This window comes from Podarcis muralis, chromosome 4 (genome assembly GCF_964188315.1).
Source record: "Podarcis muralis chromosome 4, rPodMur119.hap1.1, whole genome shotgun sequence".
In the NCBI taxonomy this organism is placed as follows: domain Eukaryota; kingdom Metazoa; phylum Chordata; class Lepidosauria; order Squamata; family Lacertidae; genus Podarcis; species Podarcis muralis.
In genome coordinates this window covers 11,336,490-11,359,599 of record NC_135658.1, presented here as the reverse complement: position 1 = coordinate 11,359,599, position 23,110 = coordinate 11,336,490, and the positions used below count along the sequence as shown (strand labels likewise).

The following is a 23,110-nucleotide window of genomic DNA, read 5'->3' as shown; positions in this document are numbered from 1 at the left end:
TGTTCGTCTGCAAGAAGCGTTTGGGCGGACCGCGAAACACTCAACGAGGAGGAATAAGAAGCAACACACTATGAAGGTTGCAAGAGAGATGCCAGCTGTTCCTCAAACATAGTGCCTTCCAGAATTTGTTGGGCTCCGACTCCCATCTTCCCTGACCATTTGCTAGGCTGGCTGAGGTCAGTGGCAGCTGGGAGACGAACCACTATTACTGGTCCCCTGTGCCTTGGGCGTACTACTCGTATTCACCAGGGACTGTGTCCGATTCTGTGCTGATATTGTACCACTTCCTCTTCTGGTGCCTGTTGTTGTTTAGTCGTTTGGTCATGTCCGACTCTTCGTGACCCCCTGGACCAGAGCACGCCAGGCACTCCTGTCTTCCACTGCCTCCCGCAGTTGGGTCAAACTCATGCTGGTAGCTTCAGGAACACTGTCCAGCCATCTCGTCCTCTGTCGTCCCCTTCTCCTTGTGCCCTCCATCTTTCCCAACATCAGGGTCTTTTCCAGGGAGTCTTCTCTTCTCATGAGGTGGCCAAAGTCTTGGAGCCTCAGCTTCAGGATCTGTCCTTCCAGTGAGCACTCAGGGCTGATTTCCTTCAGAATGGATCGGTTTGATCTTCTTGCAGTCCGTGGGACTCTCAAGAGTCTCCTCCAGCACCATAATTCAAAATTCTCATAATTCTGGCGCCTAGCAAAGAGCTTTTTATCTCAGCAGGCATTTTAAGACCGGTGTTCTTTGTCTTCTGGTTTTGCAGTTAGTTTTAGCTGAATTTATCTTTAATTCTTCTCTTTTTACGGTACAGGGGGATTTCGCCCCTTAATGCGGGGGCTCTGTTCCTGGCCACCCCGTGCGTCAGTGGGACGCTCACAAGTCTGTTCCTCTCCTGCCCCCTTTCAGTGCCCAAAATAGCACATGCACCTACGGTCATCTGTGTGCTGACCATGTGTAAGTGGAGAGTCCCCCATACGCCGCTTAGAGGCAACAGAGTTAAATGGCATATAAATTGTTGAAGTGAATAACCAAGGGTCAGCAAACTTTTTCTGCAGGGGGCTGGTCCACTGTCAGACTTTGTGGGAGGCCAGACTATATTTTGGGGGAGGGGGGGGAATGGAACGAATTCCTATGCCCCGCAAGTAACCCAGAGATGCATTTTTAAATAAAAGGGCACATTCTACTCATGTAAAAACACTGATTTCCCGGGCAGATTTAGAAGGCGATTGGGCCGGATCCGGCCCCCGGGCCTTAGTTTGCCCACCCATAGAATAAGCAAAGATGTGGCGGGTCCAGGTTGCGCAAGGGCTGAGCTGCACAGTCCCTAAGCGACGCTGCAAAATTTGCGGTATGCTGTGGGTAAAAGCCTCAGCGCCTAGGGCTTGCAGATCGAAAGGTCGGCGGTTCGAATCCCCGCAGCGGGGTGCGCTCCCGTTGCTTGGTCCCAGCGCCTGCCAACCTAGCAGTTCGAAAGCACCTCTGGGTGCAAGTAGATAAATAGGGACTGCTTACTAGCGGGAAGGTAAATGGCGTTTCCGTGTGTGGCTCTGGCTCGCCAGATGCAGCTCTGTCACGCTGACCAGGTGACCCGGAAGTGTCTCCGGACAGCGCTGGCCCTCGGCCTCTTGAGTGAGATGGGCGCACAACCCCAGAGTCTGTCAAGACTGGCCCGTACGGGCAGGGGTACCTTTACCTTCTTGGGTAAAAAGTATTTGGCCAAAAGGAATTTCCTCCCAATCCAGCCTGGCGGCAGAGCACCACCACAGAGAAGGCCCTGCTTCCGTTTTGCTGCTCAGCGCCTGTCTGAAAGTTGTGGTGTTGCCTGGAAGAGCGTCTCTGACTTACCTCAAGAATTGTACAGGGGAATTTGTTAGGGAAACTGAACTGCTGCATAAACTGAAATGATGCCCTGGTTGGATAAGAACCAGAAAGGGTTGAGCCAGCTGTTCTCCCAAACCTCTGCTTCATTCTTAAAGGTAAAGGTAAGGCAAAATATGGGACGCGGGTGGCGCTGTGGGTTAAACCACAGAGCCTAGGACTTGCCGATCAGAAGGTTGGCGGTTCGAATCCCCGCAACGGGGTGAGCTCCCGTTGTTCGGTCCCCGCTCCTGCCAACCTAGCAGTTTGAAAGCACATCAAAGTGCAAGTAGATAAATAGGTACCACTCCGGTGGGAAGGTAAACAGCGTTTCCGTGCGCTGCTCTGGTTTGCCAGAAGCGGCTTAGTCATGCTGGCCACATGACCTGGATGCTGTACGCTGGCTCCCTCGGCCAATAAAGCGAGATGTGCGCCGCAACCCCAGAGTCGGCCACGACCGGACCTAATGGTCAGGGGTCCCTTTACCTTTAAGGCAAAATATGGGAGGAGCTTGTATGTAATTTTCCCCATCTTTACAGCAGGTTAGTTTCTGCATCCTCTTTCCTCTGTTTGGACATGCAGAGAGGCATTATCAGAGTTGCCAGCTGGACAAAAGCATTTGTGGGGTGAAGAAGGGCCGCTGAAGAGAGTGTGGTCTGGGGAGGAGGGCATATAACCTGGAGGACTTCCAAGGGCCTGATAGAGAGACCTAGGGAGCCACATCCGGCCCTTGGACCTGAGATTCCCACCCCTCTGAACTAACTGCACATCATATAATTTTGTATGTCAGGACTTTCCGACCAGAGTCATTGGAAGGGAACCCAAGAATCATCTATTCCAACCTCATGCAATGCAGGAATCCCAACTAGATCATACATGACAGCCTCTCCTTAAAAACCTCCTAGAATAATAATATTATAGTAATAATTTATTATTTATACCACGCTCATCTGGCTGGGTTTCCCCAGCCACTCTGGGCGGCTTCCAACAAAAGATTAAAAATACATTAAAACATCAGTCATTTAACAACTTCCCTAAAGAGGGCTGCCTTCAGATGTCTTCTAAAAGTCAGATAGCAGTTTATTTCCTTGACATCTGGTGGGAGGGCGTTCCACAGGGCGGGCGCCACCACTGAGAAGGCCCTCTGCCTGGTTCCCTGTAACCTCACTTCTTGCAGGGAGGGAACCGCCAGAAGGCCCTCGGAGCTGGGCCTCTGTCCAGGCTGAACAATGGGGGTGGAGACGCTCCTTCAGGTCTACTGGGCCGAGGCCATTTAGGGCTTTGAAGGTCAGCACCAACACTTTGAATTGTGCTCGGAAACATACTGTGAGTCAGTGTAGGTCTTTCAGGACCAGTGTAGTAGTGGTAGTAGTAATAATAATAATAATAATAATAAATTTTATTTATACCCCTCCCTCCCCGGCCAGAGCAGGGCTCAGGGCAGCTAACACCAGTAAAATTACAGTACAAACATAATAGGGGGGTGGGGAACCAATTTAAAATACAGGTTAAAATGCAATTTAAAATGCAGCCTCATTTTAAAAGTAGCCCGTAGATCAAAACCATAAGGGGAGGGAAACATAAGGGTCAGACTGAGTCCAAACCTAAGGCCAGGCGGAACAGCTCTGTCTTGCAGGCCCTGCGGAAAGATGTCCAAGTCCCGCAGGGCTCTAGTCTCTTGTGACAGAGCGTTCCACCAAGTCGGGGCCAGTACTGAAAAGGCCCTGGCCCTAGTTGAGACCACTCTAACCTCCTTGGGACCTCCAAAGTGTTGTCATTTGTGGACCTTAAGGTCCTCCGCGGGGCATACCAGGAGAGGCAGTCCCGTAGGTACGTGGGTCCTAGGCCGCATAGGGCTTTAAAGGTCAAAACCCAGCACCTTAAACCTGACCCTGTACTCCACCGGGAGCCAGTGCTGTGGGTAAAGTGGTCTCTGCGGCCGCTCCCAGTCACCAGTCTAGCTGCCGCACCCAAGGAAGGAGAGTCCACCAGCTCTTAACGCCAGAAAGTTCTTCCTGATGTTCATTCAGAATCTCCTTTCTTGAAACATAAATCCCTGGGTTCAAGTCCTACCCTCCAGAGCAGCAGAAACCAAGCTTGCTGTATCCATGTGACAGCCCTTTAGATACTGGAATATCTTTTTTTTAATTGACTTAAGAAAATTATACAAACAGCAAAACGAAGAAGCCTGAATTAACATTGCCTTCTTTCTATAAGAAATAATAATAACTTATTACAATAATGAAAATACTAAAAAATACATTTACTTCCCTTTGAACTTCTATTCTGGTTACAGTACATTACTGTTCTATAAGAATCTATTATATCCTTTGCTGTCCCATATATTATTTTATTTCCCGAATTCTACCTAACCCTCCACTCCTCCCCACCGCTTCCCTTGACCTGTGTGAGATCTTCCCATCATAATATTTTTTTCTAGTTTAAGAAAATAGAATAACATGAAAACTGTTAAATTATAATTACTTCTTTTGTCCTTACACACTTAACAATGGCCTATTAAGAGTTCTGCTTTAGCACCATATTTCTTCATGCATTCCCATTCTGTATAGAAGGAAAAAAAGATACTGGCAGATCTTGACGTAATTTCTTTTTTAAGTAGTTGGCAGGTGGTTCTGGAATTCTAGAGTGATGTTTCATTAACACCTCTCATTGAACTCTTCAGAGTCCTGGTTCAAAGAGCTTATCGGTGACATCTTGCCATGATAGACTGGTATGTTTTGTTTTGACTCGTAGACAACCCTGACTCGATCAATTAAAGGATGACTCCTAGGCCTTAGCTCTTCCCTACCGGTCGTTGAAATGCTGTGGAAATTTGGGGCGGTTGCTTAAGAGGCCTCTCTCCCTCAGTTTCCCCATTTACATGATGGGGATAATGACGCCTTGATGTAAGGGAGCATTCTTGGAACTTTTAATTAAGTTGTTTTATTTTTTGGCAGGCAAGTCTTGCCCTTTCGCAGTGCAGCAAGGAGAAAGGAAAGTTCCACGCTTGGAAACCTGCAGTCTTGGCTTGCCCTGTTAAAACGCTTGTGCAATATTTCGATCCATTCTTTCCCAATGAGGAACAAATGCCAATTGTAAGTTCGCTGTCGTTGGCAAAGCATGCCAATATTCTGACTGGGCGGGTGGAAAGAGCTGCTGGGAGGGGAGTAATTCTCCAATTTAGCCAAAGGCCCTTTGCATAGGTACAATATTTCTTTCCCTCCTTCCTCCAAACACAGAGCAGCATACAGGTTTCCTTGTTTATCTTCACAACAACCCTTTTCAAGTGTCCCTATTTTCCAAGAACAGTCCCAGATTGACAGAAGCCATCCCGGTTTCTGATTTGATCCCAGAATGCCCTGCATTTCCTTCTTCTTGTTGTTGTTTAGTTGTGTCCAACTCTTCGTGACCCCCTGGACCAGAGCACGCCAGGCACTCCTGTCTTCCACTGCCTCCCACAGTTTGGTCAAACTCATGCTGGTAGCTTCGAGAACACTGTCCAACCATCTCGTCCTCTGTCGTCCCCTTCTCCTTGTGCCCTCCATCTTTCCCAGCATCAGGGTCTTTTCCAGGGAGTCTTCTCTTCTCATGAGGTGGCCAAAGTATTGGAGCCTTAGCTTCAGGATCTGTCCTTCCAGTGAGCACTCAGGGCTCATTTCCTTAGGACATCTCTATTTTCATCAGAGAAATGTTGGAAAATAAGTAACTATACAACCTTTAGAAGACACCTGAAGGCAGCCCTGTACAAGGAAGTTTTAAATGTTTGTTGTTTTATTATGTTTTTATATATGTTGGAAGCCGCCTGGTGTGGCTGGGGCAACCCAATCAGGTGGGAAGGGTATATATAATAAAATTATTCTTATTATGGAATAGGACGTCCCTGTTTTCACCGGTGAAATGTTGGAGGGTATGCTTTGATGCTGTATTGTCGTTAACACTCGTTTGGGAGCCGCCCAGAGTGGCTGGGGAAACTCAGCCAGATGGGCGGGGTATAAATGATAAATTATTATTATTATTATTATTATTATTATTATTATTATTATTATTATTATTATTATTATTATTATTATATTGGTCTCCCCAGGCCTAGACTGTGTCTCTAGTCATTGCACCTGTCACAGGTCCAACTCTGGCAAGGTTCCTATTCTGGTGATGCTGCGTATCTGTTGGGTGGTATTCAACCACGGTTTACTCAGAGCAGACACATTAAAATGAATGGGCCTAACTTGGAGTTGTGCTCATCAATTTCAAGTTTTGGTAAAACTTAATTGAATACCATGCATATCTTTAAAAAGCAACACCACCACTAGGAACAAGGGAGATAATACAGTGGTAGGTTCTTTCTTTCTTCTGTCTGTGACCCTCCCTTGTCTGTCATAGCTCCAGCTTTCTGTATCACAGGGCAGGAGTTGGGGGGCAGGTGATGGGGCAGATAGGAAGACAGAGGGGAAGAAAAACAAAATTTCCTTTTTCCCCCCTAATTTTTTTTTGTTAGTTTTCACGATATTATAAACAAACAAACAAACAAACACACAAGACAAACAAACACATCGTATTTTTTGCTCTATAAAACTCACTTTTTCCCTCCTAAAAAGTAAGGGGAAATGTGTGTGCGTCTTATGGAGCGAATGCAGGCTGCGCAGCTATCCCAGAAGCCAGAACGGCAAGAGGGATTGCTGCTTTCACTGCGCAGCGATCCCTCTTGCTGTTCTGGCTTCTGAGATTCAGAATATTTTTTTTCTTGTTTTCCTCCTCCAAAAACTAGGTGCGTCTTGTGGTCTGGTGCATCTTATAGAGTGAAAAATGCGGTAAATCATACCCTTATTGGAAATTACACTTATTAACTTTGTTAAGTGACTTCCTCGCTTCCCTTTGGTTGAATTTCATTGCATGTCCTTTTAACGGTTTTCCAAATCCCAATTCTTATGAAATTTAACTTAAACATTAACATCCTTAGATCTTCACCTTATGGAATTAAACATATTAATTCATCACTTAACATAAGTAAAATCCTAAGCCCATTAGGTATCTGCAAGCTATTTTCAGTTAATTTAACTTAACAGATTTAACTAAATTATCATTAAATTTATTCCACTCTTCCTGATACTCCTCCTCCTTCTGGTCGCGGACTCTTCTGAGTCCGGAAGAGTCCTAACCGGAAAAACACAAATTCCTTTGCAATTTTGAAGGTTTGGTTGGCACTGCTAGTCAACACCAAAGCCATACGTGTGTTCTGTGTTTTCAGGACGGGGAACAAATTGAACTTCTTCACAAAGGTAACCCAAATTCTCAACTGAAAAAAATAAAATGCCTCAGTTTTGCCACCAGCATAAATTGAGCAGATAGACGTAATCCCATTTATTCTGCCTTTTGCATGTGTGTACATAGTTTTGTCCTGTTTCTGAGAGTAAGGGGCAAGGGGCGAGGAGATATGTAGACCTCATCCAGCCACCCTGAAAAATGTCAATCATACATTGGTATCAATGAGGGCTAGAAACTTGCTCTTTTTAATGCATGCATACATGCCCGCTTTTGGGAAGCTGAAGCACCTTGAGGGGTGGTGGTAGTTGTTTTGCTTCAGCGTACAGTGGAATCTATGTTTTCGGGCACCTCGGAAGCTGAACGTTTCGGAACCCGAACACCGGAAACCCGGAAGTCATTGCTTCTGTTTTCAAACGCACCTCGGAAGTCCAACGGCTTCCGCTGCGTGTTTTTCAATTTTCACCATTGGAATTGCTGACAGCCCTTTGCACCTCGGTTGTCGAATGTTTCGAAAGTCGAACGGTCTTCTGGAACAGATTACGTTTGACAGCCGAGGTTCCTCTGTATTTATAATGAAACGCACACAGCTCTACTTAAATAACAGTACAGTGGTACCTCGGGTTAAGTACTTAATTCGTTCCGGAGGTCCGTTCTTAACCTGAAACCGTTCTTAACCTGAAGCACCACTTTAACTAATGGGGCCTTCCGCTGCCGCCGCGCCGCCAGAGCACAATTTCTGTTCTTATCCTGAAGCAAAGTTCTTAACCTGAAGCACTATTTCTGGGTTAGTGGAGTCTGTAACCTGAAGCGTATATAACCTGAAGCGTATGTAACCCGAGGTACCACTGTATCTCTATATAGAGGTGAAATGTTATTTGTGCAGTGACAGCCCGGGTCCAATAGATGGCACAAGTCGTCGTCATTGTTTTTCAAAAGTGCAAAATCAGTCTCTTTGCTGTATTTGAAAGGTGATTGTGCTTTTCTGTGCTGCTTTAAGCAGCTTGGATGGATGTAAGTGACTGCTGGCATGTTCATTGGTAGCTGGGCCAGCTCAGTTGGTAGAGCGTGAGACGCTTAACCCCAGGGTCATGAGTTTGAGTTGCGCATCGGGCGAAATTTGTACAGAGTCTGTGCAAAATGAGGTTCCCACACCCAGACGCTTAACTGACAGAGGGTTTGGAATGGTCCGGGGTGCGGCACCTAACCTGATCGCAGCTCCCCTTTTCACACGAAGAAGATCTGGGAATTGTATTTCTTGAAAAATACCGGTTTGAGCAACGTGCGCGGTCAACCAACCCTCAAGAAATGACTTGGCAGGAATGGAGAAGTGGGTGACTTTTGGGAAGGTGTCGCGACTTCCTCTGTAGATACCTGGATGAGTTTTTTTGCACCTGGGTGTGTGGGTTAGCGAGGTGTTCTTGCATTTGTGTAGCGGTCTGGCGGTCATGGGAAGGGGGCAGTCAAAAACCCCTTACTATTTCTGCAGCAGGGTCCTTGCCTCCAGAGTCCTGGAGCCGGCCGCTCAGCATAAAAAGAGGGGGGTTGTTTTTTTAAGGTGTGCTCCAAAGCGAAACATTTAGGAGTGCTGAAAACATAGATAAGTTCTGTTACGTACAATGAAACTTCAGGGGGAAACTGCTTTAGGTCACTCCGAAAGAGGGTCTCGGAGCGCTCTGAAGCATTTGCCCATGTATGCGCACAGAAAATGGATCTACCAGAACAGTTTCAGGTTAAGAACGGACCTCCGGAACGAATTAAGTACTTAACCCGAAGTACCACAGTAACAATGGACCATAAAGAAGGCTGATCGCCGAAGAATGGATGCTTTTGAATTATGGTGCTGGAGGAGACTCTTGAGAGTCCCATGGACTGCAAGAAGATCAAATGCATCCATTCTGAAGGTAATCAGCCCTGAGTGCCCACTGGAAGGACAGATCCTGAAGCTGAGGCTCCAATACTTTGGCCACCTCATGAGAAGAGAAGACTCCCTGGAAAAGACCCTGATGTTGGGAAAGATGGAGGGCACAAGGAGAAGGGGATGACGGAGGATGAGATGGCTGGACAGTGTTCTCGAAGCTACGAACATGAGTCTGACCAAACTGCGGGAGGCAGTGGAAGACAGGAGTGTCTGGCGTGCTCTGGTCCATGGGGTCACGAACAGACATGACTAAACGACTAAACAACAACCACAGTAACAAACTTAGGTGGTCTCTAAGGCGCTACTGGAAGGAATTTTTTTTATTTTGTTTTATCTCCATTTTGATAGCTTTAATGTACCTACATTGTGTGTTTTTAGTCTCCGGGTTTTACCGGCATTTTCTTATGAATGTTTTATATTAGGTAAAGCTGCTATTATTGCCAATAAAGGATGAATGAATGCGAAAGGTGAAAGCTTGCTCGTGAGGTTCTTTTTGCATTAAGGGGCATTAAGCACTTGTTAAATTTAAAGATAAATGGACGAACGCCTGTTCTGTATCCGTATTTCCTGCAACAAGATGACATGGCAATCCATAAAAGGGTTCCAAGTCTCTTTCTCACCCCCTTCTGCGTACTTTCTTCAGGGCCTAAATCAGCCTTTGCCGTCCTGGTGGGCTGTTTCGGACTACAAATTCCATCAGCGCCAGTCGGCACACGCTGATGGGATTTGTAGTCCAAAACAGCTGGAGGGCACCAAGTTGACGAACACTGGTCTAAACTGATTCATGCAATGCATGGGGTTGGACTGGATCAGTGGCGTAGCATGGGCTGTCAGCACCCGGGGCAAGGCAAGTAATTTGCGCCCCCTAACCCGTGGATTTGCGCCCCCTAACCAATGGATTTGCCCTAACCCCAGATGTTGCGCCCGGTGCGGCCGGGCCCCCCTGCACCCCCCACGCTACGCCACTGGACTGGATGACCCTTGGGGTCCCTTCCAATTCTACGATTCTGTGATGAACCATGCCTCTGGTCCCTTTTAGGGCAGCGGTGGTTGAGTGAAGGAGCAGCAGAGGAGGGTTTCTCTTTAATTTGGGGGTGGGTGGAGTCGAATGCGATGTTTGCCCAGCACGGCTGCCTGGGGCTTCTAATAATAACACAAATTAATCCTATAGCGGGTATATTGTGTCTGGGTTTTCTGGAGCAAGAAATGCGTTTATCTAAAAAACAACCCAGGGGGCAGCTGCTGTCATAAGGGCATCAGAGGAGAATTGCTGGATCTGACTAAAGGCCTCTAATCCTGCATCGTTTTTATCACACGGCCCAGGCAGATGCCTCCGGAAAGCCTGCAAGGAAGACACAAATACATTAGCCTTCTTTGGCTCTTCTTGCCCAAACAATTGGTAATCAGAGGCACGCAACCTATGATCCAGGTGATAGTATGTTCTGTAGTAGCATTTGATAGCCTTGACCTCGGTGAAAATGTTTCTAACCCGCTTTTGAAGTTCATCATGTGGCAGAGAGTTCCACAGTTTCAAATTGCGGCCTTTCAGAAGGAAGAAGCAAACATTTCTGGGGTGCCTCCCAGGTGTTTTTGGCCACCAGTGTGATATGGAAAGGCGGGGTTAAGGTTGCATAAGAAATATATTCCACCCTTACTGCCTGAGACCCCCAGGTATAGGGCAGTATAATTATAATTATTATATTATATACTATTATATATTATTATTTAACCGCCTGACTCTTGCTGCTTGAATCTGTGTTTCAGCAGCAATTATTCTTCTCAATATTTTTTAATGATTTTTTTTTAACTATAAAAACTTTTAAAGAAAATTCTAAACTGCCTTTCCCTCAATGTGTCATTACTGCTGTGGCCTTTGTTTGTTTGTTTGTTTGTTTGTTTGTTTGTTTGTTTGTTTTTACAGATGGAATAGTTTTTACTGTTGATATTCTTACTGCAAAATCACTTTAAAATATTTTATGGGAAGCAAATCATAAATGGAAGAATGGATAAATAAAAGTATTATTATTATTATTATTATTATTATTATTATTATTATTATTATTATTTTGCTATGCAATGGTAACAATGTCTTTTAAATTATTATAATAATAAATACAGTGTTTTCTTAAGCAATTAATATTTGTAAGGATGCGGGAGAGGGCCTTCTCGGTGGCCGCTCTCAGATACCTTTGGAACTCCCTGCCTAGAGAAGTTAAACCAGCTCGCTCCCTGTTGTCCTTCTGGCCGCAGGCAAAGGTGACCTTGTCCCAGGAGGCTTTAATGAAAGGTTTTTTGAAGCAGAGGTTGGATGGTTTTGTTGAGATTCCTCCATTGCTGGGGGTTGGGCTGGATGACCCTTGGGGTCCCTTCCAACTCCACCATTCTAGGATTCTATGAAAGGGCTGGCGCTGTGCTGTGCTGTATTGTAATTATCTGTATGTTTGTGTGCTTACAGGTATATAATATATTACACACACATTTATAATACAGTGGACGCTCGGGTTGCGAACGTGATCCGTGCGGGAAGCACGTTCACAACCCGCAGCTTTCGCGACCCGCGCATCTGCACATGCGTGAGTCGCGATTTGGTGCATGTGCAGAGTGCGATTTAGCACTTCGGCTCATGTGCAAGTGCCAAAACCCGGAAGTAACCGTCTCGGTACTTCTGGGTTCGGCATGGTAACCCGAAATCACACAACCTGAAGCATCTGTAACCCAAGGTATGACTGTACACATATAATCTTATTACGGTGGTACCTCGGGTTAAGTACTTAATTCGTTCCGGAGGTCTGTACTTAACCTGAAACTGTTCTTAACCTGAAGCACCACTTTAGCTAATGGGGCCTCCCGCTGCTGCCGTGCCACCAGAGCAAGATTTCTGTTCTCATCCTGAAGCAAAGTTCTTAACCCGAGGTACTATTTCTGGGTTAGCGGAGTCTGTAACCTGAAGTGTCTGTAACCCGAGGTACCACTGTAATTGCTTCCCAACCCACTTTTTATCTGCTTATTTTTATCTGCAAGCTGCCTTCAGTCCCTGCAGGTCTAAATAAATGAATATATCACAGTCTTTCTCCATGCCGTAAGGATGCCCTTCCCAGCATCACTGATCAAATGTTTATTATTATTTTATTTATTATTATGATGATCATCCTTAATGCCGCTGTGTCTCTTTTCCCACGCGTCACCGATCACCGCGGCAACAACCAGGCGACTCCGCTCGGCCTTTTTTGGCAAGGCGCTCTGTTTCCAAACAAGTGCGTTTTTGGCCAGCCTGCCAGGTAGGCGGGGTGCGCTTGGAGAGGGTGGGGAGAGCGAGCTCCAGAGGCGGCGAGGAGTTTCCTGCTTGCCGAGCCGCCCAAGGGGTCGGTCGGGGAGCGCGCACGAGAGAGAGAGAGAAAGGCAGAGCAAGGGCGCTCGCTCGCAGCATCATCTCTCGCTCCCTGCTCTCCCCTCTCCGGGAAGGGAAGCAGGAAGGGGGACTCTTCCCTCCCCAGGAAAGGCGAAGGAGGAGGACAACAGCCAGCCGGCAGAGACAGAAGCGCCACTGTGGTCCGGGGATGGAGAAGGAGGCGGCCCGGGGAGCAGCCGCCGGGGACGGATGGCTCTTTTGCGCTGCGGGCGGAGGCGCACAGCGCGCAAAGGGCGATCGGGAGATGGCGAGGGCCGGCGCCGCTGAATGGCCATTGTGAGCCGGAGCAGGCGGGCGAAGGCGCAGCCCAGAGAGGGCCAAAAGGAGGCAGGGAGGAGGAGGCGACCCGGCCGCGGGCCACTCGGCGCTGAGCTCCAGGAACAGGCGGCCAGCGCCCCTGTGCGCCCCCGCGCAACATGAGCGGAGCCGGAGGCGGCGGAGAGGTGGTCTGCTCGGGCTGGCTGCGCAAATCGCCGCCGGAGAAGAAGTTGAGGAGATACGTAAGTCCGGAGGAGGAAGCGGGGCGGTTGGAAACAAACGGACAAGGAGTGTGTGTGTGTTTGTGTTTGTGTGTGAGAGAGAAACCGGGAGAGGCCGATCTGGGGCTGTGCCCAAGCGGGAGTCCAGGATTGTGTTTGTGTGTCTACAATTGCAACATCCAGAATTGTTTGGATGGGCGTGCGCAATTGCAAAGTCCTGGTTTGTTTGTGCGTGTGGTTCGCAAAAGTCCAGGATTGTGCATGTGTAGCTACAAAGCCCTAGCGATGTGTGACTGCTAGGTCTTGGGATTGTGTGTCCATAATTGCAACGTCCAGGATTTTGTGTGTGTGTGTGTAGCTACAAGGTCCTAGTTTGTTTTGGGAAAGGGGGGGGGATGCAAAGTTGCACGTCCAGAATTGTGTGTGTCAGTTGCAAAGCTCAGGGTTGTGTGTCATCGCAACGTCCCGGATTGTGTACGTGTAATTGCAAAGTCCAGGATTGTGTGTGTGTGTGTGTGTGTGTGTGTGTGCAGTTGCAAAATCTCGGTGCAAGCATGGATCCCCCCCCCCCCCCGCACCTCGCCGCCGCCCCAATAGCTTGTCCTTAGTTGAAGGTTAGCTAGCGGTGAAAATGATCGAGGAGGGGGGCGAGCCGCGCCGCTGGGGTTGGTTGTGCAGACGGGATCGATCGTGTCCCGTGCAAGCTGTCATAAGCCTCGGTCCCAAACAGGAGAAAGGACGAGAGAGAGAGACTGGTTTGGGATCAGTTCGGAAAGCCAGCCTGCCTCCCTTCCTCCTGGTTCCTTCTCGCAGATCACACCCGTTTCTCCGTGCAGAGAAGCAGGTGCGGGGAGCAAATCAACCCAACATTGTTTCCTAAAAGTCGGTGCTGCGCTCCTTCGCTGGATCGCACCCCAGTAGATCGCGGGGGGGGGGGGTATGGCTTCGATTTTGCCTGGCTTTTAATCCGGTGTAGGGGTGTGTTTCTAGGTAGGATGTTTCTATATCATTACAATGATTTTCTCGGTTTTCCTCCCCCACCAATTGATCTTGTCCCTCTCCGTCTCTGCTTTTGAGGTCATTTCCAGAGGTGCGAATTCGGATCAGGGTTGGACCCGGGTGCGTAAGGACAGCAATTACACACACACACAACGCTTGCCTGGCTAGACTTTTAAAATAAATTTCCAGAGGGACTTATAAAAACGAAACAACTGGATGACGGGGGGGGGGGAGAGGCGGGCAAAGGCGAGCGCGCGTGGAAGCATCCCTTCCCACGCCGCTCCGGAGTGACTCCGGATCTCAGGGCGGAGCTGCGGATCCAAGCGGCGCTGGCTGGGCGTCGTCGCCAAGGTTGGCCTGGGCAGCAGCAGCAGCCGCCACCTGGGTGCAGAGCGGCTCGGCCTGTTCCCGGCTGCGCTGCTCCGGCTGCTACAGGTGCGGACTGGGAGGGGCGGAGGCGGCGGCGGCTTGTTTTCGCTGTTGGGGCTGGAGCGCTCCGGGAGCGTCTGGCTGCTGCGGGCGCGCCTCCGCCTCGGCCCGCCTCTGCGCGCCCCCTGGCGGCCTCGGCTGGGAACGCACGCGGCCGGGTTCGCGCTGTAGGAACCCGGTTCCGTCGGCCCGCCCCGTCTGACACTGCCGATTTAAAGCAGCATGGCGACGCTTTAAGCCAGGCATCCCCAAACTCGGCCCTCCAGCTGTTTTGGGACTACAGTTCCCATCATGCCTGGCCACTGGTCCTGTTAGCTAGGGATGATGGGAGTTGTAGTCCCAAAACATCTGGAGGGCCAAGTTTGGAGGTGCCTGCTTTAAGCATCCGCGGCTCTCCCACCTCATAGGGAGAATAGGATCCCCATTAAAAAAAAAAAATTCAAAAAATAATAATATTGGGTTCTCACAATATTATAAACAAACAAGCACATAAGACAAACAACATAAATCATAGCCTTATTGGAAATTACACCTATTAACTTTGTTACGTGACTTCCTCGTTTCCCCGTGGTTGAATTTCATTGCATATCCTTTTAACGGTTTTCCAAATCACAATTCTTATAAAATTTAACTTAGACATTAACATCCTTAAATCTTCACGTTATGAAATTAAAGATATTAATTCATCACTTAACATAAATAAAATCCTAAGCCAATTAAGTATCTGCAAGCTGTTTTCAGTTAATTTAACATAACATATTTAACTAAATAATCATTAAATTTAATCCACTCTTCCTGATACTCCTCCTCTTCCTGGTCGCGGACTCCCCATTTTTTTTTTTTAGAAAAGCATTCAAAGTGCACAAATTAACCGAGATTTGATTCGATTTGTGGAATTTATATACCTGCAGGTCTTCCTGCCCCCTGTAATGTTTCCAAAAAAAGCTCAACTTGAGGGTCATCTACCCAACTGCTTGCAATCCAGGATTTTTTTTTTTGCCCAACGTGAACCTCGAACCCACAACCCTGGCTTTAAGAGTCTCATGCTCAGTGCTGCTGAGCTATATAGCCCTTTGGGAGGGCTATGGGTTCTTCCACCCCTGTGGGAGAGAGAACAAAAAACACATGCACAAAAAACAAACTTTGTGTTTGTTTGTCCCCGCCGTTGACGTAGAAAAAAGCTTGCCATTTCTGTCTCTCGACAGCTGTCTGTCAAGCAAAAATCCAGCATGCTGCTCTAGAGGTGGTCACTGACCAGTTTTTGTGGGATATTGAGCAATGGTGATTTCTGGAGTCATTTCCCGCCCATCCCTCCAAAATGGAGGCCTCTGTGTTTGTGTATGCACACAAATTAAACAGCAGACAGTGGACATATTTTTTTTTTACAAAAATATTTATTAAAGTTTAACAATTACAGAAAAGAGAAAAGCAAACAATAAAAAGTTACAATACTTCAAAACCAAGAAAATACAATAAAAACAACAACAAAACAATAAAAAGAAAAAAGAAAAACATTTAAAAAGGGGGGGGGGGGTCCATCCAGTATTTTCATGTCTTTATCTTTCATTTACTTATTTCCTTGACTTCCTCACACCTCCCTTTTTTGTATTCTAGTTCAATTAGTTGTTTCAGCAAGTCCTTTCCCTCTTTCTCAAATTTAGTTCCATAATTTATCTTAACGCCTTGACCCGTTATCAATCTATTCTTACTTAATTCTTTATAACATTTCTACTAAAGCCATATAAAGCCAGCATCCTTCTAACATTCATTAATTTTACAATATTTCTGTAGATATACTTTAAATTTTTTCCAATCTTCTTCCACCGACTCTTCTCATCAGACAGTGGACATATTGTAGTATAGCCGTGTCGTCAAGCCATGTGCTCCAGTATGTGTGAGGAGCCGTTAGATATTTGTCATTGCTTGTTTGTGAAGAATTCCTTGTTGAGTCAATTCCTCTTAGTGTTTCTGAGGGCATTTTCTGTGTTGCTATACAATGCTAAAGTACCGGCCCTATTCTCATGATAAATGGAGCAAGGGGCCAAGAACCCCAGTTCCTTCTCCCTCTCTCTCCCCATCCCTGCACGGGATCTGGAACTGGCCTCGAGCTGAGGGATTATGACTCAGCCCGTCTGCAAAGTCTGCAACTCTTGGCTGCCACAGCTCTCCTCCGCTGACGGCGAAATTGCACCAGGTGATGGATGAAATTGCTGAGTCTCTTATGCTGTTAGTCGAGATGCATAGCCGGCTGTGCTGCTAAATTCTGGGGTTTGTTAGAAAACGGATCTGAAACTGCTAGAATTGTCATTCCTTGACACAAGTTTGCAGGCTGACGATGCCTGTATGGTGAGCAAAAAAATAATTAAAAAAAATTCTTCCAGTAGCACCTTAGAGACCAACTAAGTTTGTTATTGGTATGAGCTTTCGTGTGCATGCACACTTCTTCAGATACCTTCAGATTGTGCATGCACACGAAAGCTCATACCAGTAACAAACTACCGTATTTTTTGCTCTATAAGACTCACTTTTCCCCTCCTAAAAAGTAAGGGGAAATGTGTGTGCGTCTTATGGAGCGAATGCAGGCTGCGCAGCTATCCCAGAAGCCAGAACAGCAAGAGGGATCCGCTGCTTTTGTTGCGCAGCGATCCCTCTTGTTGTTCTAGCTTCTGAGATTCAGAATATTTTTTCCCCTTGTTTTCCTCCTCCAAAAACTAGGTGCATCTTATGGTTCTGGTCATCTTACAGAGCAAAAAATACAGTAAGTTGGTCTCTAAGGTGCTACTGGAAGGAATTTATTTTATTTTTTCCCAACTACGGCAGACCAACACAGCTACCTACCTGTAACTAGATATATGGTGAGCAGTTTTGGTTGCCACTGTAGGAATGTTCAGGGAGGCAGGAGAGGATATATTGTTTATTAATATCCTTCCTAACTTGCGCTAGCAAGTTCCTTTACTTAGCAGAGTTCTACATTCTCCCTTAAAACGCACAGCGGATAACTGGTTGCAGGCTTGTGCTGTAAGCCTCTCACTATTATATAATTCAGTCTGTTTTAGACTGAATAGTACCTTCCTGGTAAGTTCCCTTAAATCCCTCTTAAAAGAATAAAGACGCCACAATCTTATTCAAAGTCAATGAAAGAAGTTTACTTACATCTGGCAGAGCACATTGTATCTCTGAAGGCAGACATAGTTACAAAGTATATTCATGTGGATCTATGGCAGTGATGGCCAAACTTGGCCCTCCAGCTGTTTGGGGACTACAACTCCCATCATCCCTAGCTAACAGGACCAGCGGTCAGGGATGATGGGAATTGTAGTCCCAAAACAGCTGGAGGGCCAAGTTTGGCCATCACTGCCATATGGGGATAATCTCAGTGTCCTGTCTAGCTAAAAAACCTGTTCCAACGACGGAGGAAGTCAAAAAGAGAGTGTGTGCAGTGTGCCTTGTAGTTTTGTTACCCGGACAGGTAAGGTCACGTCCACCTCTAGTCACATGCAAAGGAAGTATGTCCCAGCCAGGAGGAAACAGGAAGCTTTCGACTAGCTGCACCAAACATTCCCCCGCATGTCCACTCTAGGAAAATAAGGAATGTTGTACTTGACTGCTCCTTATGTATCACATCCCACAGCCACACCTCAAAAGGGATTACAGAGTGGGGAAAGAGGGGCGCACAGGGGTGATGGAATTCATATCACCACCAGCTAAACATTGTGGTGTATCATGATGTCTGAAATAAGGATGGAAGAGGTGAACATCTCAATATCTGGTGTTCAACATTGCGATATCTTATTTTTTGGCGATCACTCGTAGCCATGTAAGATTGTTTTCCGTAAACACGGTTTTAACATTTAGTCCGTAAGTGGCTATGGAGGTCAATTCTGGATCCACACGTCCTTCCACAGTGGGGGCATTGGTTCCCGGGCGGGAGTTGATCACGGTGTGGATTTGCCAAACCTGCCTTCCTCCTAGCACGTTTCTCCCTTTCGTCCTGCGTTCGAGTGTCTTCAAAGCCCATGACACCTTCGGTAAAGGCTGTTCTCCAGTTGGAGCGCCCGCAGGCCAGTGTTTCCCAGTTGTCGGTGTTTATACTACAACATTGCGATATATCCGCCAGCTAAACATTGTGATATATTAGGATATCTGAAATAAGGATGGAGCTCCGTAGAGGCATTGGCCGGCTTCACAATTTGTCCCGCATCGTGATTCTGGCTGGCAATATGCTTCCTCCTGTTGCGGTGAGCTGAGTCAGCGCAGTTAACAAGGGCTGCAGGAAGCATCAGCTGGCTTCAGGGGTTTTCCCAAATTTTGGTTTTGACATAGGGCACACATGTCATGATTTGCGACATCTTGGCAGGTCAGAAAACGATGAAACCAATACCCCGATACGGGCTTTGAACCGGTTTTGGACGATACAGCGAAATATCTCCCAGTTCTAACATTCACATATTTACAAACTTCAGGATAAAACATCTGAGATGGGGATGTTTCAGCCCCCAGATGGGCTGGAAGGTGAGCGAGGAGGGCCTTAGCTGGGTTTTATCCTTCGTTAAGGCCTCTTCCAAGAATTAGATGCATTAGTGAAATGAGCGAGGCTCACCTTGGCTAGCCGGTGATGGAAGTCAACGCCCTGGTCTGGTGGCCTGGGAGTGAGCAGGACTAAGAAGCAGATTAATGGCCATTCCTTGCCTTTGCCGCTCCTGTGATTTTTGCAGCAAGGTGTTTTCGCCCACTCCTCCTCGTATCCTTTGATCTCTTCCTTCGCCGCTTTCGCTTTCTTTCTCTTTATTATAAGAGACCTTTGCACCTCTTGACGGGCAGCCTGCAGCCGTGGATCAACTTGTCCCTTTACTTCGGGGAAGGAGGGGTCGAGATGGCGTGTTTTTGTCATTAGCATTAATTATTTAACGCCTGCCGAACTCTTTGAAGTGGCGAAGGGCTTTCAGAGTGCTATTGTTACAGCCCAGGAAGAGATCAAACGGGGGCTTGGAAGCCATAAAAGCAGAGCTGACCGGACGTGATTTTTTTAAAAAAAAATTTTCGCGGCAACTGGGACCTTGCAAGCGTCGAAATAAACAGGCAGGCCTTGGGAATCGTTCTTGGGAGATTGTGGGGAACTTTTGCAGGTGCGGAGATGGTGGCTGTACCCCAGAAAGAGTGGGGGAAAGCAAAACAGGAAAACAGATTGAGGTCACCGGATGCTTTAGCTGAGATTACTGCATTGCAGGGGGTTTGGACTAGATGACCCTGGAACCCCTTTCAACACTTCAATTCTGTGATTCTGTGATTAGCAGAGAGTTGGGCCAGACCAAGATATTTTGCTGCCCGAGGCAGAACAACAAGTGGCCCAGCACCACCACCAAATCCTACACTTGGAAACACCCCATCTGTACGTTTGAAACTCTGTGATACCACTTTAACAGTCAGGGTTTCCCCTGGAGAATCCTGGGAATTGTAGTTTCTTACCAGTGCTGACAGTTGTTAGGAACCCCTTGCAGAGCTGCAGTTCCCAGAGGCCCCTTCGAAGATGGATTGTATGTCCGGCCATTCTTGGAGAGGAATAGAGGTCTCCTAACAGCTCCCATTTTCACGAAACCCTCGATCGGCTGTCTGAGGCAGCCGCCTCACTCTGCCCATTGATAGGGCCGGCCCCTAGCATACAAGCGTGCTTCAGATCCAGTTCTTCCAAAGTGCACCTATTCTAGAAGCAAAGTATTGGGGGCATACGTATAGAGCTCGCTGGATTAGGCCCATGACTCACTTAGTCATGTGATGCCGGTGGGAAACTCAAGTTGAAGCTGAGCGCAAGGGCAATTCTCCCCTCTAATTTGCCTAATCTGTTTCAAATCCATCTAAATTGGTGGCCTTCATTCCCTCCTGGGGAAACAAGTGCCATAGTTTAACGCAGTATGCAAAGAATAACTTTCTTTTACCTACCAGAGCTCCTCTACCAGATCAGAGCTTTAGGGCAGCAGCTGAAGAAGGAACAAAAAGGGTTTTCCTGTGTGAGTTTCTTGTGGCTGTTTAGCTGCTCTCTCTGGGCAAAGGTCAGAGGGGGCAGGGCTTCTGTTGAGGTAGGTGATTAGCTGTGGGAGGAGCTTATCAGAGCTTTAGGGCAGCAGCTGAAGAAGGAACAAAAAGGGTTTTCTTGTGTGAGTTTCTTGTGGCTGTTTAGCTGCTCTCTCTGGGCAAAGGTCAGAGGGGGCAGGGCTTCTGTTGAGGTAGGTGATTAGCTGTGGGAGGAGCTTATCAGAGCTTTAGGGCAGCAGCTGAAGAAGGAACAAAAAGGGTTTTCTTGTGTGAGTTTCTTGTGGCTGTTTAGCTGCTCTCTCTGGGCAAAGGTCAGAGGGGGCAGGGCTTCTGTTGAGGTAGGTGATTAGCTGTGGGAGGAGCTTATCAGAGCTTTAGGGCAGCAGCTGAAGAAGGAACAAAAAGGGTTTTCTTGTGTGAGTTTCTTGTGGCTGTTTAGCTGCTCTCTCTGGGCAAAGGTCAGAGGGGGCAGGGCTTCTGTTGAGGTAGGTGATTAGCTGTGGGAGGAGCTTATCAGAGCTTTAGGGCAGCAGCTGAAGAAGGAACAAAAAGGGTTTTCCTGTGTGAGTTTCTTGTGGCTGTTTAGCTGCTCTCTCTGGGCAAAGGTCAGAGGGGGCAGGGCTTCTGTTGAGGTAGGTGATTAGCTGTGGGAGGAGCTTATCAGAGCTTTAGGGCAGCAGCTGAAGAAGGAACAAAAAGGGTTTTCTTGTGTGAGTTTCTTGTGGCTGTTTAGCTGCTCTCTCTGGGCAAAGGTCAGAGGGGGCAGGGCTTCTGTTGAGGTAGGTGATTAGCTGTGGGAGGAGCTTATCAGAGCTTTAGGGCAGCAGCTGAAGAAGGAACAAAAAGGGTTTTCCTGTGTGAGTTTCTTGTGGCTGTTTAGCTGCTCTCTCTGGGCAAAGGTCAGAGGGGGCAGGGCTTCTGTTGAGGTAGGTGATTAGCTGTGGGAGGAGCTTATCAGAGCTTTAGGGCAGCAGCTGAAGAAGGAACAAAAAGGGTTTTCTTGTGTGAGTTTCTTGTGGCTGTTTAGCTGCTCTCTCTGGGCAAAGGTCAGAGGGGGCAGGGCTTCTGTTGAGGTAGGTGATTAGCTGTGGGAGGAGCTTATCAGAGCTTTAGGGCAGCAGCTGAAGAAGGAACAAAAAGGGTTTTCCTGTGTGAGTTTCTTGTGGCTGTTTAGCTGCTCTCTCTGGGCAAAGGTCAGAGGGGGCAGGGCTTCTGTTGAGGTAGGTGATTAGCTGTGGGAGGAGCTTATCAGAGCTTTAGGGCAGCAGCTGAAGAAGGAACAAAAAGGGTTTTCCTGTGTGAGTTTCTTGTGGCTGTTTAGCTGCTCTCTCTGGGCAAAGGTCAGAGGGGGCAGGGCTTCTGTTGAGGTAGGTGATTAGCTGTGGGAGGAGCTTATCAGAGCTTTAGGGCAGCAGCTGAAGAAGGAACAAAAAGGGTTTTCCTGTGTGAGTTTCTTGTGGCTGTTTAGCTGCTCTCTCTGGGCAAAGGTCAGAGGGGGCAGGGCTTCTGTTGAGGTAGGTGATTAGCTGTGGGAGGAGCTTATCAGAGCTTTAGGGCAGTGGCGCGCGCCTGGTGGCGCGCGCAGTTTGATCCATATTTTAGATTTAGGGGAGCTAGTCTCAAACATTTGTTGGGGGAGACCTAGGTTTTTTTGGGAGGGATTTATTTGTCCTGTCTCCACACTTTTTATGATAGAGGACCACTGTAGTCACCCCCAACGACACGTTCCCAAGATGGAGGGTGAGGGAACAGCTGCAGTCGCCTGTGGTTCCTGCGCAATGTTTGCCATCTTGCCAAAGGTTGCAGGCAGCTTTACCTGCAGCAATTGCATGTTGATTGCCCTCTTAAAAGACAAAGTCCAGCAACTGGAGGAACGTGTAGCTACGCTCCAAAGAATTAGAGAGCTGGAACTCTTCTTGGAAGCAACAGAGCACACCGTCTCCACCAAGGAAGAGACAGGGGACTCCCCTGAGAAGGTGGCTAGTTCACCAACACAGGAGCCAGATATATGGAGAAACGTGACTCAAAGAAGTAGGAGGCCCAGGGTTCGCTCTGATTGTTTAGAAATACGCAATCGCTTTGAGGTCCTTTCCCCTAGCATGGAAGACGAAGAGCAGACTCCATTTGAGGATCTCTCCCTCATTACAGTCGATCAGGTATATGAAGACGAGGAGCAAAGGCAGTCCTCTGGGAATGTCCAGGCGACCTTGGAACCGACAGCTCACAGAAGAACCCCGACCAGACCTAAGAGGAGGCGTGTAGTGGTGATAGGGGATTCCCTACTGAGGGGAACAGAAGCAGTGATCTGTGGGCCTGACAAGATGTCTCGGGAAGTGTGCTGTCTCCCCGGGGCTAAGATCCAAGATGTAACTGAACGACTGCAAGGAATCATAAAACCCACTGACAAATACCCCTTCCTCTTGGTTCATGTGGGAACCAATGACACTGCAAGCAATAGCCTCCAGAAGATCAAAAGAGATTACGAGGCTCTGGGCAGGAAATTGAAGCAATTAAATGCACAAATTGTCATCTCATCTGTCCTCCCAGTTGAACGACGTGGCCCAGGGAGAGAGGGAAAAATAGTGGAAGTGAACAACTGGCTTCGCAAATGGTGCAAACAGGAACGGTTTGGATTCTTAGATCACGGAATGCAGTTTCTTGAACATGGACTTCTGGCAAGCGATGGGCTGCACCTCACAACGGTTGGGAGGAATGTTTTTGCAAAAAATCTCAGAAAC

General features: G+C 47.6%; 1 protein-coding gene across 1 annotated transcript in view; it reads left to right on the top strand.

The window, feature by feature from the left end:
• The first annotated feature begins 12,329 nt into the window (after positions 1-12,329).
• Positions 12,330-23,110, top strand: part of GAB2 (GRB2 associated binding protein 2) — a 160,073-nt gene continuing 149,292 nt past the window's right edge. The window contains exon 1 of the mRNA XM_028725937.2: positions 12,330-12,935. Within this exon, the coding sequence (XP_028581770.1) occupies positions 12,852-12,935 (84 nt within the window). The 5' untranslated portion in view covers positions 12,330-12,851. The remainder of the gene's footprint in view (positions 12,936-23,110) is intronic.